Raw genomic sequence first — 18,298 nt, 5'->3', positions numbered from 1 at the left:
AAAAAGAATAAACTTTAAAACAGGATATGGGAAAGATTTTGAAAATAAAAATCTCAATTTATTAATTCAATATTTTTGGTTTTAATTTATTTCTATTTCACTAGCAATCTTCATTAAATCCAGTTTTGGTAGCTCGCTGCAGGCTTTCATCCCAGCTTCGTCAATTAACTGAATATATGTAGAATCAATTAACTGAATATATGTATAATCAATTAACTGAATAAATGTATAGGATCAATTAACTGAATATATGTAGGATCAATTAACTAAATATATGTAGGATCAATTAACTGAATATATGTAGAATCAATTAACTGAATATATGTAGGATCAATTAACTGAATATATGTATAATCAATAAACTGAATATATGTAGGATCAATTAATTGAATATATGTAGAATCAATTAACTGAATATATGTAGAATGTAGCGTAGTAGATAAGTCAAAATTAAGATTATTTTAAGATTACTGATGGGCACCATTTTGAGATCCATTTTAAAGCAATCAAAGTTTTTTCTTTTTAGAGGCTACACAAGAATCCAAGATGAGCATACTTTTTTTGAAATAGCCTGCTTTATTAGTTTGCTTTTATGACGCAAAATTGTTTCTCTGACCTGAAGAAAATTAACCAAAACGATTTTTCTAAATGAATAGTAAAATCATTTGATTAACATCTTTGATAAATTAGCTTTTTTCAAAAATTATAAAGGGACCGTTCACTTATTTAGGTAATTTTCTGGTAAACTAATTGCCTATAAGCTATTCAATGGTATTAGTCTTACTTTTCAAAGATGCCTATGACCGGAGAAAAAGCCGATTTATTGCTTAGAATTCCAGAGCAAAGGTACTTTACTTTACATAGCGGTATGGGATTATCTTCACAATGAAGACGACTTTTAATTTCAATTTTTATTATTTCAAGTTTTAAACAACATGGATACACATAAACATACATAGAAGTTAAGATCGAATCTGTTAATTAAAAAGCTTCTCTTTGATTACTTGTAAACTTGTAATACGAAAACAGCTTGTTAACAATCAAAATTTATATAAAAAAGCGTCTTCAATGTTTTGTTATAATCGCCTACCACTCTTGGAAACCCACAATTAAAAATAATCAATTTTCATCCACAAAAAAAAACATAAAAAAGGTACCGCGGTTACATATTGAACATGATCCTTTTTAAATGGAGAGATATTTGAAAGTACGAGTATACACTCCCTTTTTAACACTGGAATGTTTGAAGAATTCAAGATGAAAGACCGGCATTAAGTATCAATATAATGTAAATATTGTTTTTATCATTTGATGCAATCCCATAAATCAAACTACTGTTAAACTATAAACATGATATTATTACACATTATATCTTTTAATTTCAGATATTTAAACTCTAATATTTGCAGTTGGCTGAGCCGGAAAGTTAAACTAAAGGATGTAAAGTTTGAATGCATTCCTGTGCCAAACTTGATTATTGCTGGCTCGAAACTAATTTCAGAATATTCATTAGTCACAACAAACTATTCAGTTCATTTTAAATATTATTGAAACTTTATCATTATAATTTTTCATAAAAAAACTTAAGAACTTAAGAACCGTATTTTCCGTTGCAAATCCCACAATTTCAACTATTAGCANTCTAACCCGGAAATATTGTAAGTTTACATGGAAATCCAGTTAGTTTAAATGGAAATCCAGTTAGTTTAAATAGAAATCCAGTTAGTTTACATGGAAATCCAGTTAGTTTAAATGGAAATCCAGTTAGTTTAAATGGAAATCCAGTTAGTTTAAATAGAAATCCAGTTAGTTTACATGAAAACCCATTGAGATTACCTGGAAATCAAGTAAGATTACATGGAAATCCAGTAAGCTAACCTGGAAATCCATTTGATTTACCTGGAAATTTAGTGAGTTTACCTTAATATCCAGTGAGTAATATCCAGTGATGTCCAGGTAATCAAGTAAGATTACCTGGACATCTAGAGCTGAAAACTTTAGAATGGGATATCCTTAATCCTGATCGGATAATTAATCTGGAGATTAAAAATGAGAGGAGAACAAGCAATATTTAATCTCGAGATTAAGAAAAAGAGTGGATTAAGCCTTAATCCCGATATCCACCATTCTAAAGTTTTCAGCTCAGAGTGTTTAACTGGAAATCCAGTAAGTTCACCTGGAAATCCAGTAGGTTTACCTTGAAATCCAGAGTGTTTACCTTGAAATCCAGAGTGTTTACCTGGAAATTCAGTAAGTTTACCTGGAAATCCAGTAAGTTTACCTGGAAATCCAGTTAGTTTACCTGGAAAACGTTTGGTGGAAGTTTATCTGCTCCGGTTACTTCACAGATAATAGCAGCTAGGGTCCGAGATCCTAACCCTGCCGCTGCAGCCCCTGGAGAAATAAAATTTCCAACTTTTTAAGAAATAACTTTTGCAAAATCGATAAAATCGCGAAAATAATATCACGTAAAAAAACATTTAAAGCAGTTTTGACAAATCCTGAAAAACATCTCGTTTCTTATCTATTCTATTTCTTTATCTAAGGATAAATAGTTTTATGATCAAGTCAATTTAGGAAATAAGTTAGCAACAGCTGAACACAAAAGATTTACGCAAAACACAGTGAGAACCAGATAACTTTGGAAAAGGAAATAGACTTAAAAGCAATAATTAAGCGTATTTAATGTTGTTAAAACGCAAATATTTTCATTAGTAACTTATTAAAGCGCTGATTAAGTGAAATGGACCTTTTTACTATCATTTGAACTATTTAAAGTCATTACTTTAGTCTAAAAGTCGTCTTCCTATTCCAAAATTTTCTAGTTCTTACAAAAGTACAAAAATAAAAATGTTACCTTTGAGGGGAAAAATATCTGGTCCCCCTGAAATACAAAGAAAATAAAGAATTTTGTTAAAGAAAAAGAGTTGATTCTTTGCCACAAACTCAGATTTTCTAATCCCTATATCTTTGAAACTCAATGTCGTAAACCTTTGATATTTCAAACTTATATTATTTGATCTAACAGAAGTAATGATTTGAAATGAAAAAGGTCTACGAAATTGGAATTCAAAGGTATAGGGATTAGAAAATCAGAGTTTGTTGCAAAGACTCAATTCCTTTCATAAAAGTAAAATCGACTTTCCTACATGGTGAGAGAAGAATCTATCTCCTTCCATCAATGCTTTAAACTGTTTACCAATAATACACCCGAAGGTTGGACCAATCAAACCATCTGAAAAATACAAACTTTTAAAATAAATCTTAAAAGAATTTTGATTTGCATAAAAACCCTCTCAAAATGAAAAAAACATTGAAATAAATTAAAATCCAATTCTTTCAGTAACTTTTAATTCAGTGATAATTTGACCAAGAAACTTTAAAAATAGTTTGATGACAACAACATTTTTAATCTCTAAGATCAAATTATATCACAGTTTAATTCATGTAAAAATAGTATTATTATGTTCTGAGTTTCAAAAGATATTACCTTTCGCTGGTATTTCAGCCAGCCCTCCAACAAATAAATCTATTTCATCAACAGAACCATAAACTGATTGTATTTTACTCCAAGACGCTGGATCTACTCCTTCAGGGGTTTCCTTCAGGCTCTAGACTCATACAGTGATAATTAGAAAACTGTGGAAATGAAAGAAAACATTTAAGTGTAATTAATGTTGTTATAGAGCAAGTAGTTGTATTTGTAAAGTATTATTTTGTTCTGTTTACAGTGCACAATTGCTGTCTCTCATGTTCATATTTGACTATTTAAAGTTATCACTGGTGTCTAAAAGTCGTCTTCCTATTCCAGAGTTTTTGGGATATCAATGTATAAAAACATTTCAGAGTTTTCTGGATATCACATCACAGTACATAGAATTCTTTATGGGAGATATTCGACTTTTCTGTGTGTTGGGTTGTTGTGTCTAATATACGAAACAATGGTCGATGAAATCAATTTTACCAAAGTATTTTGTGTCAGCAAATTTTGTTATGACAGAACATTTCCAAAGTATTTTATTTTTGTCGGAAAAAAATACCTTAATTGGAGAGAGCCCACACAATTCCCTGAAAAAAAAATAATTAAATTATTAGGAGTAATCTTTTGTTGACGTAATTGATAGATCTAAGATGGAAACTTCGTGTCTATTAAAATTGTAGTTATAATCACCTGAACTTAGCATATCCTGGTATACCATGATCTCTACCCCTCTGTATATTGTAGGATGCAATATCATGTCCTCCTCCAGGCGCTGTCTTAATAATATACAAACTTGCTTAGACAGTATAGGCTAAAGAAACTGTAAGTGTACTTTAAAGAGACCCTGCATGCAAAGATGGCAATGCCCTAAGTAAATTAATGCACAATTTTCATAGCTCTCTAGATCTCTGTGGATGGGGGGCATTTATTGTTAAAAAATTAATTTTGATTCTGCTGATTAAAATGGTACACATCCTTTATTATCAAAACAACCTATAATTGATATTTTTACATTTTTAATTTTGATTTTTCAGTCATGCTTTCTTTCACATTTTGTCCAAGCTAAAAGTTTTTTCCGCATTTTTATTTAACAGAATTCTTCTTTTTCCGCATGTACATTTTTATTTAACAGAACTCTTCTTTTTCCGCATGTACATTTTTATTTAACAGAATTCTTCTTTTTCCGCATGTACATTTTTATTTAACAGAATTCTTCTTTTTCCGCATGTACATTTTTATTTAACAGAATTCTTCTTATTCCGCATGTACATTTTTATTTAAAGGGAGTGTTCGCGAAAAATGAAAGGAGGTATAGGCTTAATGCGATAAAAAAGCACTTTTGATCGTTACTAATCTTACTTCTATCTGTTGCGTCTATAAGGAGAAAATTGTTAAAGACGTCTCATACCTAATAACTTAGCGCCCATACGAATTCAGAAAATTGAAACATACAACTTAGACCGTAAAAAAATCAATTTAATTTTAAACAAATCATTTAGATATTACAACCTGTAGTCATCGATTATCTTTCGCCACATTTATATAGGTTATATTTAATAATATTTTTTAATTAATTTGTTTTGAATTTGATTATTTCTCTTGTCGCTTGCGCAACTATCTAAGAAGGCCGCGCACCACTCACATTTTTCGAAATCCGTTAAAACGTTTTCTAAAAAAATAAAATTAATTAAAAAATATTCTAAAATATAAACTATACACAAATGTGGCGAAAGATAATCGATGACTATAGGTTGTAATATCTAAATGATTTGTTCAAAATTAAATTGATTTTTTACGGTCTAAGTTGTATGTTGCAATTTTCTGAATTTGTATGGGCGCTAAGTTATTCGGTATGAGACGACTTTAACAATTTTCTCCTTATAGACGCAACAGATAGAAGTAAAATTAGTAGCGATCAAAAGCGCTTTTTTATCGCATTAAGCCTATACCCCCTTTCATTTTTCGCGAAAACTCCCTTTAACAGAATTCTTCTTTTTCCAAAACAATGGAGAAAATTGAAATTTGGACGACAAGACAATGTGTAAACAAAAAATGTAAAAAATTATTTAAATTGTAAACCTGGTTGTTACAGAAAAGATTTTGCGTCATCTGTTGCGAGATATGAAGATCAGCTCTCTGAAATTTAGGTTTCTTTTAAATAAGTCCTTTCCTTCCGGTGATTCTAATCAAATAAAATTCCCAAAAATTATAAGTTTTAATTTTTGTTAAAATGTTAAGATTTGGCAATTATAGTTTAGACTACCTAATTTTCATAGATTTTTAAATTCAAGATTTTTGCTTCTAAAAGGCACTCAACACATATATTTATTAAAACTATTTGCTTTTCTAATTTCAATTTTTGATTTTCATATTTGCATTATATTTTCTCTCGGTTTTGCACAAAAAAAGCCTCTAAAAGCTTAAACCAGAAATCTATCAAACCAAAAGTTATTAAAATTTGGTCTCAAAGATGTTAAAATTTAAAATTCTGAAAACCTGGCAAGGTTGTTTACTTAGTCCCTTCAGTTCATTAACATAAGCAGTTCCTCCCTCACTTCTAGCAAACCTACTGTCTGCAAAGAACTTGCCTAATCTCCAGGGCTGATTTTCACCCCTACAATACAAATATAATGTATATCTTGTTATCTATACATCTATATTTATAAAGTAGTAATCTATGTTTGTTTGTTTGTTTGTATGTCCGAAACATATTATACACAATGTGACCCAATAAAAACAGGAATTAGCGTTTTTTATCCTCCTCAAAGGGACTGTAAAGGAAAAATGAAAGGGGGTATAGGCTGAAAGCTAAGCATTATAGAAGTTGTTCAAGACTCATAAGAGTTCTATCTGATGTTCCTGTCTCGAGAAATTGATATAGAGCTGTGTCAAAAATCTATATACATAAAATTTTGTATAGAAATAGTAGAGATAAATACGCAAATACGCAACCAATCTGAAAACGACGATATCCCAGAGATGCCTAAGTAACTTAGGTTTGCTTCTATTATTATTTGAATTTAATAATTTTTAATTTTTAATAGATATAATTGATAATATTATTTATACGTCAATATCAAGTGACCAAAACTCCTGCCAATGGCTATGCAGTATACTGTCAGGTGATACAGACAGAGACACGTGACAATACTACTGCACTGCTATTGGTGGGAGTTTTGGTCACATGATTCAGGCGTAATAATTATATTGTCAATAATATCTATCAAAAATTAAAATTATTAAATTCGTATAAATTTGACACAGATTTATATCAATTTCTCAAGACAGGAACATCAGATAGAAATTTCATGGGTCTCAATCAACTACAAAGTTAGGTTTCAGCCAATACCCCCATTCATTTTCCTTTACAGTCCCTTCAATAACCTTTTAGAATGACTCTAAAACGTGCACTGGCAAGTAGTTAATATTTTTAGGGGTCGTTAAGTAACAATTTGTGGTATTTTTTTGTTTTTAGGGGTCGTTTAAGTAACAATTTGTTGTATGATGCTTTCGTTTGGCGGAAAAATATGTCGAATGTTCGAAAACCTCTGTGTTCACTTTCAACAATTGATCATTTTTATTATTCTATTAAAATGTGTATTGCAGGAAAAACAGAAGAATCGGACGACAAAACTTATTTAGCTGATCCCTTAAAAACTTCAAATTATGGACCAAAGCATATTTTAGAGTCATTGAAAAAGATTACAGGGGCTGTAAAATGGTAATCCATGTTATTTCGGGTTAAACTGTAAAAAAATTATTTTTTTAATCTTAAATTTAAAATAAAAATATTGATAAATTTTTTTTAAAAATTCATATTTTTAAAAAAAATCTTTAAACACATTTAAAATATCATAAAACTCTGAAAGAATCCAATGAACAGTCATGAAGTCAAGAACAGAATGATAGGAAAAGCTAACGGTTTTTTTCAATACATATATAACATATAGCTTTATGTTGATCTAATTCTGAATTATCAAATATAAGATTGACCTAAAAATACTCTGTATCAGTGAATGTCCGAATCTGAAAGCTGCAGCACCAAATGCATTAATTATGCATGGATCAGTCTGGTTGAAAATCAAATTCTTAGTAAACAGTTCAAAGTGTACAGTACGCTAACTGAGCACAAAGGTAGAAAACTATCATCCCCCTGCCTTAATCTCTGTTTATTTGGATTTATTTAATTTAATTTTATGATTTGATTTGTTCCTCTGGATTGTAAATACACTCTGCAGTTTGTTCAAGTTTGTTTTCTATCATTGCCTGCTTACCCAAAACCTGGAAAACATGATACAGTGAGAACCAGAAAACTGTGGAAAAGGAAGACGACATTTATGAAATCGTTTATTAGATTAAATGGGTCTGTTTGCAGTGAATAATTACTGTGTCTCATGTTCGTTGGACTATTCATGATTTGAGTCTGAAAGTCATCTCCCTATTTCAGAGTTTTCTGGTTCTTACTGTATAATCATTTCCGAAATGAATTATCTAACTCTGATAAAAGAAAAAAAGAGTAAAAAATAATCGATATTTGTTTTAAAGATTTCAGATATTTTAGAAAGAGGGATACCCAGTAGGTGAACTGTGAAGGGGTTTACCACAGCCGGAAACTTTTTATTGCATTATTGCAATAAAGACAAACTAAAATAGAAATGTATCCTCAAATTAAAAGTGCTCACAGTAGATATCAAGATCTGTGGATGAGGAGCATCCAACACAAAAGTTCCCAGCTAAGGTTGGATGGATGAGAGGGATGATTGACAATGTACATTTCATCTAAACCTAATTATACATTGGCTACCTATCTGTTTTATATGATGTTAAAAATTTGCTTTAAAAAAGAATTTCAAATGTTTTGGACGAGTCTTTTTTGGATTGTTTAACTTTATTAAAAAAGAACAACAAAAAACTTAATATTAATTTTTAAGTAAACATAATAAATTATTTAAGACGGTTTGTTTTTATAAAAAATCAAACAAAGGGAAACCTCAAATTTATATCCCAAATTGGAATTGTTTTTTCTAAATATGAAACGTCAAAAAATAATAATTTTTTTAGTGTTTTTACCACTGGAAGGAATTCTCTGTAGGTCACTTCTTGAATCTCAGCAATCACAAGTCTTCTAGTTTCCTCAATAGTTAAAACATTTATTGGTAATATTTTAAACTTTTTTAAAATTAAGATGAGTATATTTTACAGAAAATGAGATACATATTGTTAAAAAACATTTCAAATATGTAAATCAAAGAGTTTACTCTCCACTAAACGCTACTTTATCTTTGGTCAGTGTACTTGAATTTACTGTAGAAAGGACCGAAAGCTTAGTTGATGGTGTGTCGTAGCACATTCAGAAATAGCGAACATTTATTTATAAATTATAAACAGAAGTTTAGGGATACCATAACGAAACATGCTGCTCGTAACTACAAACAAAACGTTCTTTATTTCTAAAAATTATTCTTTTTAAGAAATGAAATGTAGTCAAAAACTTTTGATTCCAAATTCAAGTCAATTTTTGATTTTATGTTTAAAAAATACCTGGAAAACTAATTCATCAAGATCGGTGTCAGGCATGGAATACCTTTTCTTCAATTCCTAAATTATGTAAATGCCATTTTAAATTGATGGTAATTGGTTGTTTGGACAAAACAAGCATTCCCCCCCCCCCTGTGCTTTTCCTTCCTCCCTAAAGTTTCAATAATAGTTTATGAAAACAATATTAAAACATAACAAATTATTAAGGTTGTAAATACGCATTAAATTAAGATTGTATTGTTTTAGGAGTAAACGCAAAAAAAATGTTGTTTAACAATTTGTATTTCTTCGAGACTTAATATCCCCCCCCCGCAGAGTGGATCTAAGAACTGGTGCAAAGACACTGCAGTCAGAAAAAATAATTGTGAGTTCAGAAAATCTCGATTATTGACTGTAAAGAAATTCTGCGACATTTTAAAATGCTCGCTGGGATATAATACATTGATTAATAAATACTAAATTTCATGAATATTGAAAAAAACCTGGTATAAACCATCTGCAATCCGATTATGTTCATTAAAGAACAGGTTATGCACTGCAGTCAAGCTTGACTAGAAAAAAAACAATTTTATTCGATTTAAATAAAAAAATTTCAATATTTCTTCCACTAACTAAACGTTTATTTTTAATATATCAAACTATGAACGAAAACATTTGTTGATATTTTTAAAAGAATATATTTTTAACCAATGCATAGTTTATCGCTATATACTGTTCAATGTTCAAGGAAAACGTGCAGGAGTTTAACATCAAAACAAGTTAATGCTCTACTATCGCTAAAAAAAACTTAAATTACTATTCTTCTATCCAAAAGCAAGTTGGGACATCCAAATTTTTCAATAAACGTTATTTTTTCTTTAATAAATTCAAATATTCTATTGTCCAGAGACTTAATTTAAAGAATTTGAACCGCGGTTTAAATTTAAGCCGTGGCTCAAATTTTTGTGGTTCCACTTAAAATTGTATTAATTTTTCAAGATTTAAGCCGGCGCTCAATTGAAACCGGTTTTTGGGGGATTTGAGACGCGGCTTAAATTCATTAAATTCGGACACTGGTTTCATGTCTTTTTTAAACATATTTGTTAAGAATGGAATTGTGCAACTTGATGGTTTGAACCATTGATATTTCAAAGTTTGATTGATCTGGCGTTATAATTGATAGTTGTAAATATCCAAGGTCTACACCATCAGTTTGCAAAGATAAAAGTATTGAATAATTCTAATTTTATGAAAATAATTAAAAAATGTTAACCTGAGTTTCTACTCTCATATCTCCTGCCACAAAATCGGTTCCAAGATCATGTTCTTTACTTTTCATCTTTAAATCAAACTTGCTCGGCAGAAAGTGAGGCAGCTATAAAAAATATACATTTGGTTTGTTATTTTGTATCCAAGAAAAAAAATTGACTTTCAAAATCAATTTAAAAAATGAAAAAATGGCAAAATCTTTAGTTTTACTATTTTATAAAAAAGTTTTAATACCACTGAGTTTCCGAGAAGCCTTCCCCCTTTCCTATTTTTGCCTCCTCTAAGCATATCAGCAGCTTCCTATATTAAAGTTAACAATAGAAGGAGATTATCTGATCTAAAGTTTACCGTAAAGTTTGGTTTACCTTGCTACTTCCATATATGTGAGAAGCGTCAAGAAAAGATGATTGTGTGTTAAATTGTTCAGCATATTTCAAAGAACTAGAAAAAAAAATGTAAAGGAATTGTCAGATTAATTTAAAGTGCAAAGATGGCAATGTCCGATTTTCAACGGTACCCTTGAAACTTCAATATAATCAAAAAAGTATTTATCCATTGATTTTTATAAACAAGAAATGTGCAAGTCACTTTCGCAGAGAAACCGCAAACGAAAATAAACAGTTTAAAGAAACAAAAACATGGATATCTAATTCATACTTGATCAGACAACGATTTTAAGGGTACTGTTGTAAATCGGGCATTGTCATGTTTTTATCGAGGATCTCTTGAAATTACGCGTACAGTCCCTTTAAGCTTTTTTGATGAGGTCATTTCAATTGACTTTTTATTTTCTGAGAGTTCGATTCACAGCTGTACCCTTTTAATCTTCGCCAAAAAGAAAGTTTATGAAAGATAGCTAAATAGATAGATAATCATTTCAGCTTAATCATTAATTATATATAAAAAAGACTCGCGGATTTGTTCAGCAGAGACAAAGAAGGAAATTGACGGAATTCAGCAAGTTTTGAGATGCATCATTCTCATTATTTTAAAAACGCGCCCTCAAGGCGCGCACTGGGCTTTAAAGCTTATCAGCAATGCCGTTTAGGCAACTGTTTTCTTTAATCTTTAAAACTAACTCTACAAATAGAGATTATAAAGTATTGAGGTTTATTTTTTTAATATCAGCAAAAGATTGAGAGATATAGAGATGTTTAAAGAGTGAGAGATATAGAGATGTTTAAAGAGTGAGAGATATAGAGATGTTTAAAGAGTAAGAGTTATAGAGAGGTTTAAAGAGTGAGAGATATAGAGAGGTTTAAAGAGTGACATAAATAGAGGTGTTTAAAGAGTGAGAGATATAGAGAGGTTTAAAGAGTGAGAGATATAGAGAGGTTTAAAGAGTAAGAAATATACAGATGTTTAAAGTGTGAGAGATATAGAGATGTTTAAAAAGTGAGAGATATAGAGAGGTTTAAAGAGTGAGAGATATAGAGATGTTTAAAGAGTAAGAGTTATAGAGATGTTTAAAGAGTGAGAGATGTAGAGATGTTTAAAGAGTGAGAGAAATAGAGGTGTTTAAAGAGTGAGAGATAAAGAGAGGTTTAACGAGTGAGAGATATAAAGATTTTTAAAGCGTGAGAGATATAGACTAGAGAGGTTTAAAGAGTAAAAAATATACAGATGTTTAAAGTGTGAGAGATATAGAGATGTTTAAAGAGTGATAGATATAGAGATGTTTAAAGAGTGAGAGTTATAGAGATGTTTAAAGAGTGAGAGATATAGAGAGGTTTAAAGAGTAAGAGTTATAGAGATGTTTAAAGAGTGAGAGATATAGAGATGTTTAAAGAGTGAGAGATATAGAGATGTTTAAAGAGTGAGAGATATAGAGAGGTTTAAAGAGTAAGAGTTATAGAGATGTTTAAAGAGTGAGAGATATACAGATGTTTAAAGAGTGAGAGATATAGAGATGTTTAAAGAGTGAGAGATATAGAGAGGTTTAAAGAGTAAGAGTTATAGAGAGGTTTAAAGAGTGAGAGATATAGAGAGGTTTAAAGAGTAAGAGTTATAGAGATGTTTAAAGAGTGAGAGATATAGAGATGTTTAAAGAGTAAGAGATATAGAGATGTTTAAAGAGTGATAGATAAAGAGATGTTTAAAGAGTAAGAGATATAGAGATGTTTAAAGAGTGAGAGATATAGAGAGGTTTAAAGAGTGAGAGATATTGAGAGGTTTAAAGAGTAAGAGATATAGAGATGTTTAAAGAGTGAGAGATATAGAGGTGTTTAAAGAGTGAGAGATATAGACATGTTTAAAGAGCAAGAGTTATAGAGATGTTTAAAGAGTGAGAGATATACAGATTTTTAAAGAGTGAGAGATATAGAGATGTTTAAAGAGTGAGAGATATAGAGGTGTTTAAAGAGTGAGAGATATAGACATATTTAAAGAGTGAGAGATATAGAGGTGTTTAAAGAGTGAGAGATATAGATATGTTTAAAGAGTGAGAGATATAGAGAGGTTTAAAGAGTAAGAGTTATAGAGATGTTTAAAGAGTGAGAGATATACAGATTTTTAAAGAGTGAGAGAAATAGAGGTGTTTAAAGAGTGAGAGATATAGAGGTGTTTAAAGAGTGAGAGATATACAGATGTTTAAAGAGTGAGAGATATAGAGAGGTTTAACGAGTGAGAGATATAGAGGTTTTTAAAGAGTGAGAGATATAGAGATGTTTAAAGAGTGAGAGATATACAGATTTTTAAAGAGTGAGAGAAATAGAGGTGTTTAAAGAGTGAGAGATATAGAGAGGTTTAAAGAGTAAGATTTATAGAGATGTTTAAAGAGTGAGAGATATACAGATTTTTAAAGAGTGAGAGAAATAGAGGTGTTTAAAGAGTGAGAGATATACAGATGTTTAAAGAGTGACAGATATAGAGAGGTTTAACGAGTGAGAGATATATAGGTTATTAAAGAGTGTGAGATATAGAGATGTTTAAAGAGTGAGAGATATAGAGAGGTTTAAAGAGTGAGATATATAGAGAGGTTTAAAGAGTGAGAGATATAGAGAGGTTTAAAGAGTGAGATATAAAGAGAGGTTTAACGAGTGAGAGATATAGAGGTGTTTAAAGAGTGAGAGATATAGAGAGGTTTAAAGAGTGAGAGATATAGAGGTGTTTAAAGAGTGAGAGATATAAAAGATGAACAGATTCAATTTTAAGGTTTTTCATTTATTATTAAGTAGTTTAGTCTTTTGAAGAAAAATCAAAAGGTAGTTGATCTATGGCACCGTATGGTTATTAAAACTACATCTACATGCACTACCAAATTTGTTTAATGCAATAGTAGTAAACTAGCTAGCCGCTCTACTCCCTATTTTTTCATTCTATTCATAGTTTTCCTGGCAAAGTGAGAGCTTTATTATAAAGATAAAGATATCACAACTAAAAACTATTTAATTAAAGCAACTGGTTGGTGGGGAAAATTTAGAATATATGATTTTTTTTTAAATTGTAAACAAATGTTTGTTTGTTTCATTTATTTGTCGAGAACTCTTTTTTACTCATAAACGCGCCCTCAAGGCGCGCACTGGGTATAAAAGAATTATCAGCAGTGCCGTTTAGGCTGTCTGTTTTCTGTAATCTTTAAAACTAACTCTCCAAATAGAGATTATAAAGTATTGAGGTTTATTTTTTTAATATCAGGAAAATATTGAGAGATATAGAGATGTTTAAAGAGTGAGAGATATAGAGATGTTTTAAGAGTGAGAGATATAGAGATGTTTAAAGAGTGAGAGATATAGAGAGGTTTAAAGAGTGAGAGATATAGAGAGGTTTAAAGAGTAAGAGATATAGAGAGGTTTAAAGAGTGAGATATATAGAGAGGTTTAAAGAGTGAGAGATATAGAGAGGTTTAAAGAGGGAGAGATATAGAGATGTTTAAAGAGTGAGAGGTATAGAGAGGTTTAAAGAGTGAGAGATATAGAGATAATTAAAGAGTGAGAGATAAAAAAGATGAACAGATTCAATTTTAAGATTTACATTTATTATTAAGAAGTTTAGTCCTTTGAAGAAAAATCAAAAGGTAGTTGATATATGGCACCATATAGCTATTAAAACTACATCTCATGCACTACCAAATTTGTTTAATGCAATAGTAGTAAACTAGCTAGCCGCTCTACTCCCTATTTTTTCATTCTATTCATAGTTTTCCTGGCAAAGAAGGGTACCCAATTTCATAAAGAAAACAATTCGAACCTTATATCGGGTTTAATATTCTGATTTAATGATTTAAAAAGTGGAATAATTCTGAATTATGAAAATGGCTTCAAATAAATTCAAATTTATCTTTGAGAAAATTACTAAAATAAACATTTTTGAATAAAGCAATTACAAGTTACCTTATTTCTGGATCACAACAGTCAAAAGCTTCTTTAGATGTTGACATCATGTCATGATCAATAAACTGTCCCCATTGCATAACCATATGTGTTGCAACACTATAAATAAAAATGCATTGTATTACCATTTAAATGTTTTTATTATCAAAAGTTGTATTTATTTTTAAAATTCTAATAAAACATAGTAATATTTCCAATGATGTTTGAATTTTCTATTCTATATTAAAGCGCCGCCAAGCGCTCCGTTGAAAAAAAACCCAAGCAATCATTTATGTAATAATAAAAAATTTAAGGTTTTGATAACAAAAAATTTCTATCAAGATTTGGAAAAGAAACAGTTGTTTTTTTACTTAATTAACAATTAAAAAAAAAAAATTTTAAAAACGATGGTGTATTTGCTGAACAAACGATTTTTTCGAACAAACATTCGAAGAAAAATTTTTAGTTTTTTTTAATGAAAGAACCATAAAGTGGTCTCCAATTATCTTTAAAATACGTACCTACTCTCTGTCAATGTTTCATTTCCTTGTTCCATGACAGTATCTGAAATCTTTCTAGGGGAAGGAAGGGATGAGACATATCCGTGCTCTTTACTGAACTCGCTTACTCCTCTTGGTAGATAATTACCGTCACCGTAGGCTGGGGGTAGGAGACGCCTGTAGGGAGCATTTACAGCACCTAGAGGTTAGAATAGTATTAATGGGACAGTCTATGGAACTACATGCAAAGATGGCAATGCCCGATTCACAACGGTTCTCTTAAGATTTTTATCAATAATATGGAAGATATTGTTGTTTTCTACATTTAATATTGTTAAAATCTAAACATTCTTTATTTTTTCCTAACATGTGCAAGTCATGTTTGTAGAGAAATTCCACAATAAATAATAAACAAATTATCACATTGATTTCTTTTTCGTATCTGAGCTGACAACTTTAGAATGGCGAAAATCGAGATTAATGCTTGATCCTCTCTTTTTCTAAATATCGAGACTAACCTAACCTAACCTTGTATCCAAAAGTGTGTAAAATTCAACCAATCAGAGTCGCGTATATGAAGCCGATAAATTTGATGTTATGCTCGCCTTTTAAAATTATGTATAGGAGGAACTCTCTAATTTAGAAAAACTGGTTTTTGATTTTTCTCCACTATATCCAAGAAAGAACGGTTTAAGAAGAAAATCAAAAGTATGTCCATTGGATACTCAGATTAAGTAATCGGGATTAAGGATATCTCATTCTAAAGTTTTTAGCTCAGATCATACAAAATTTGTAAGGGAACAATCTTTGCATAGAGGGATATTTATAATTAAGCGTACAGTCCCCTCAAGATATTTTCAATTAATTAATTACCGTGATTCGTAACTTTCAGGTTGTTACAAGTGCCATCGAATGTTCTGTATTTAGATTTAGGATCACAGTTTGGTTTTCTATCACATACTCCTTCTCTAGTTAGAAAAATAAAATATTTAAGATTAAATAAATGCCTTGGATTAAAAACATAGTTCAAATCTAATATCCAGATTAATTAACTTGCGCAATAATACATTTGCATAAAATTAAGTTTAAAAGTGACTTAAAGTATAATTTCAAGTGACTCTCCGTGCAAAGAGGACAATGCCTGATTTACAACGGTTTACTTACAGTTACAACCTTTTTACGTTTGTTGAGTAAAGATATCTGTGTGTAAACTTATCAAACCCCGCTTGTAATCAGCTTTAATTTCCAGTGTGAGCTATGTATCAACTGTACACCACTAACTCAAGACAGCGCACACTGGAAATTGCAGCTAAATACAGGTGGGTTTCGATAAGCTTACTGTACACTTATCTCTGTACTAGAGGAACACATAAAGGTTGTGAGGGTACCATCTTTACATGAAAGATCAATTAAAATTACACTTAAAGCCCCTTTAATGATATATGAATAATTAAATTATATCAATATGGTGTTTTCTGTTTACTGATAATTTTCTGTTAGATATACGGATTGAAAATTATCTAAATAAAGCTTTTTTTTGTTAAACTAACTTGTCAGTTGCTTGTCCACCAACTTTAAACATCTTGATAAACTGCTTAAATCGTCCAAGAGAAGCTATTTTCAACATTGGAACTTCAAGTGTATGATCAAACATCCTGAAATAGAGAAAATTTACATTGGAAATCCAAAACATCTTTGTTCTTCTTAATAACTCTTCAATAAGAGGTGTTATGATCGAAAACATAAAAATTCCAATCTTTTAATGAGTATTTGTATCAAAATTTTGCATGTATCAGTGTGTTTCCGCTTTTGTAAGACATAAATATTTAGTAAAATCTCTCAGGTATGAATTATTTGAACAGGAAAAAATGATGAATACGATGTTCACGTCAAGTAAAGGCAAGGGTAGGAAACAAATGTAGATCAAAGGCAGACGTGCATGGGGGGAAGGCTCCTTTTACTTTTTAAATATGAATTGTACCGTCTTGTCTCAACTGGCTGTGCAGGGTGGTTCTTGTAAAGAGATTCTTCGTTTTGGAAGTCTTCAACGCCGTAAGATCCTAAGATTTTAATCTTTAAGTAGCAAAAATTAAAATATATCTGCTCTATCATTTTAAACAGTCAAAAGAGAGTGATATTTTGCACAATCTTCTTCTTTTGAATTCACCTGCTTGTGTCCTTAGTGGGTTATGTTCAGCTGTACTTTTAATTGCGCTGTCAATATCAGCAATAGTTTTATCTATTCGTTCTATTTCTTGACTGATGGCTTCATTATCTAGTCATATTAAACTTAAAGTTGTATAAATTAAGTTATAAATCTTAGACCGATTATTTTTTAGAATTATTTTGCTAACCTGTTTTGGGCTTCTTTGGTCCATCATGGCTGTCTAATGATAATAAATTTGAATTTTTAAGAAAAAAACTTTTAAAAATGAATTAGAGAATTTGGGGATGCTTTACTATTCAATTGTTGTCGATCTAACCTTAAAAGCCTAAGCCTCAAAAATGTTATTCAAATTGACCTTTTGCTGCATATGTTGTTTCTTTAGGCTGTTCTGTAGCATAAGCAGTAGTTTCTTTTGCATATGATTCAGGTTGTTCTGGAGCGTAGGGGGCTTTAACTTCCTTTTCATAAGATGCAGGTTGTTCTGTTGCATAGGGTGCTTTAGTTTCTTTTTCATAAGATGCAGGTTGTTCTGTTGCATAGGGTGCCTCAGTTTCTTTTTCATAGGGTGCAGGTGGTTCTGTTGCATAGGGTGCCTCAGTTTCTTTTTCATAAGATGCATGTTGTTCTGTTGCATAAGGTGCTTTAGTTTCTTTTACATAGGGTGCAGGTGGTTCTGTTGCATAAGGTGCTTTAGTTTCTTTTTCATAGGGTGCAGGTTTTTCTTTTGCATAGGGTGCTTTAGTTTCTTTTTCATAAGGTGCAGGCTGTTCTGTTGCGTAGGGTGCCTCAGTTTGTTTTTCGTAGGGTGCAGGTTGTTCTGTTGCATATGGTGAAGGTGTTTCTTTAGCATATGGTGCAGGTGTTTCTTTAGCATAAGATGAAGGCGTTTCTTTAGCAGGTTCTTCCTTGGAATATTTTGAAGTTCGAGGGGGTTGTATTGCAGGAGCTTTGTCATAAGGAGATTCTTTTAAAGGGGATTTAGCTCCCTCACCTGAATAATATTTTTTATAGGAAACTTTGAGTTGAGCTTAGCTATTTCCTTTTGTGGAAGGTG

At 30.7% G+C, this 18,298-nt stretch overlaps 1 protein-coding gene across 1 annotated transcript in view; it reads right to left on the bottom strand.

Moving 5' to 3' along the window:
- Nucleotides 1–27: 27 nt before the first annotated feature.
- The window catches only part of LOC111700218 (peroxidasin homolog), a 92,632-nt gene continuing 74,361 nt past the window's right edge, over nucleotides 28–18,298 (bottom strand). The window contains exons 12-28 of the mRNA XM_023471083.1: nucleotides 10,633–10,708; nucleotides 10,502–10,567; nucleotides 10,272–10,373; nucleotides 9,502–9,570; nucleotides 9,023–9,079; nucleotides 8,552–8,614; nucleotides 7,694–7,762; nucleotides 7,475–7,551; nucleotides 5,978–6,095; nucleotides 5,561–5,617; nucleotides 4,172–4,257; nucleotides 4,041–4,068; nucleotides 3,491–3,611; nucleotides 3,146–3,235; nucleotides 2,858–2,884; nucleotides 2,303–2,394; nucleotides 28–168 (exon numbers count right to left, since the gene is read on the bottom strand). Coding sequence (XP_023326851.1) covers nucleotides 82–168; nucleotides 2,303–2,394; nucleotides 2,858–2,884; nucleotides 3,146–3,235; nucleotides 3,491–3,611; nucleotides 4,041–4,068; nucleotides 4,172–4,257; nucleotides 5,561–5,617; nucleotides 5,978–6,095; nucleotides 7,475–7,551; nucleotides 7,694–7,762; nucleotides 8,552–8,614; nucleotides 9,023–9,079; nucleotides 9,502–9,570; nucleotides 10,272–10,373; nucleotides 10,502–10,567; nucleotides 10,633–10,708 — 1,285 coding nt within the window. The 3' untranslated portion in view covers nucleotides 28–81. The remainder of the gene's footprint in view (nucleotides 169–2,302; nucleotides 2,395–2,857; nucleotides 2,885–3,145; nucleotides 3,236–3,490; nucleotides 3,612–4,040; nucleotides 4,069–4,171; nucleotides 4,258–5,560; nucleotides 5,618–5,977; nucleotides 6,096–7,474; nucleotides 7,552–7,693; nucleotides 7,763–8,551; nucleotides 8,615–9,022; nucleotides 9,080–9,501; nucleotides 9,571–10,271; nucleotides 10,374–10,501; nucleotides 10,568–10,632; nucleotides 10,709–18,298) is intronic.

The sequence above is a fragment of the Eurytemora carolleeae genome, unplaced genomic scaffold (assembly GCF_000591075.1).
Source record: "Eurytemora carolleeae unplaced genomic scaffold, Eaff_2.0 scaffold335, whole genome shotgun sequence".
NCBI lineage: Eukaryota > Metazoa > Arthropoda > Copepoda > Calanoida > Temoridae > Eurytemora > Eurytemora carolleeae.
This window is presented reverse-complemented; position numbering and strand designations above follow the sequence as displayed.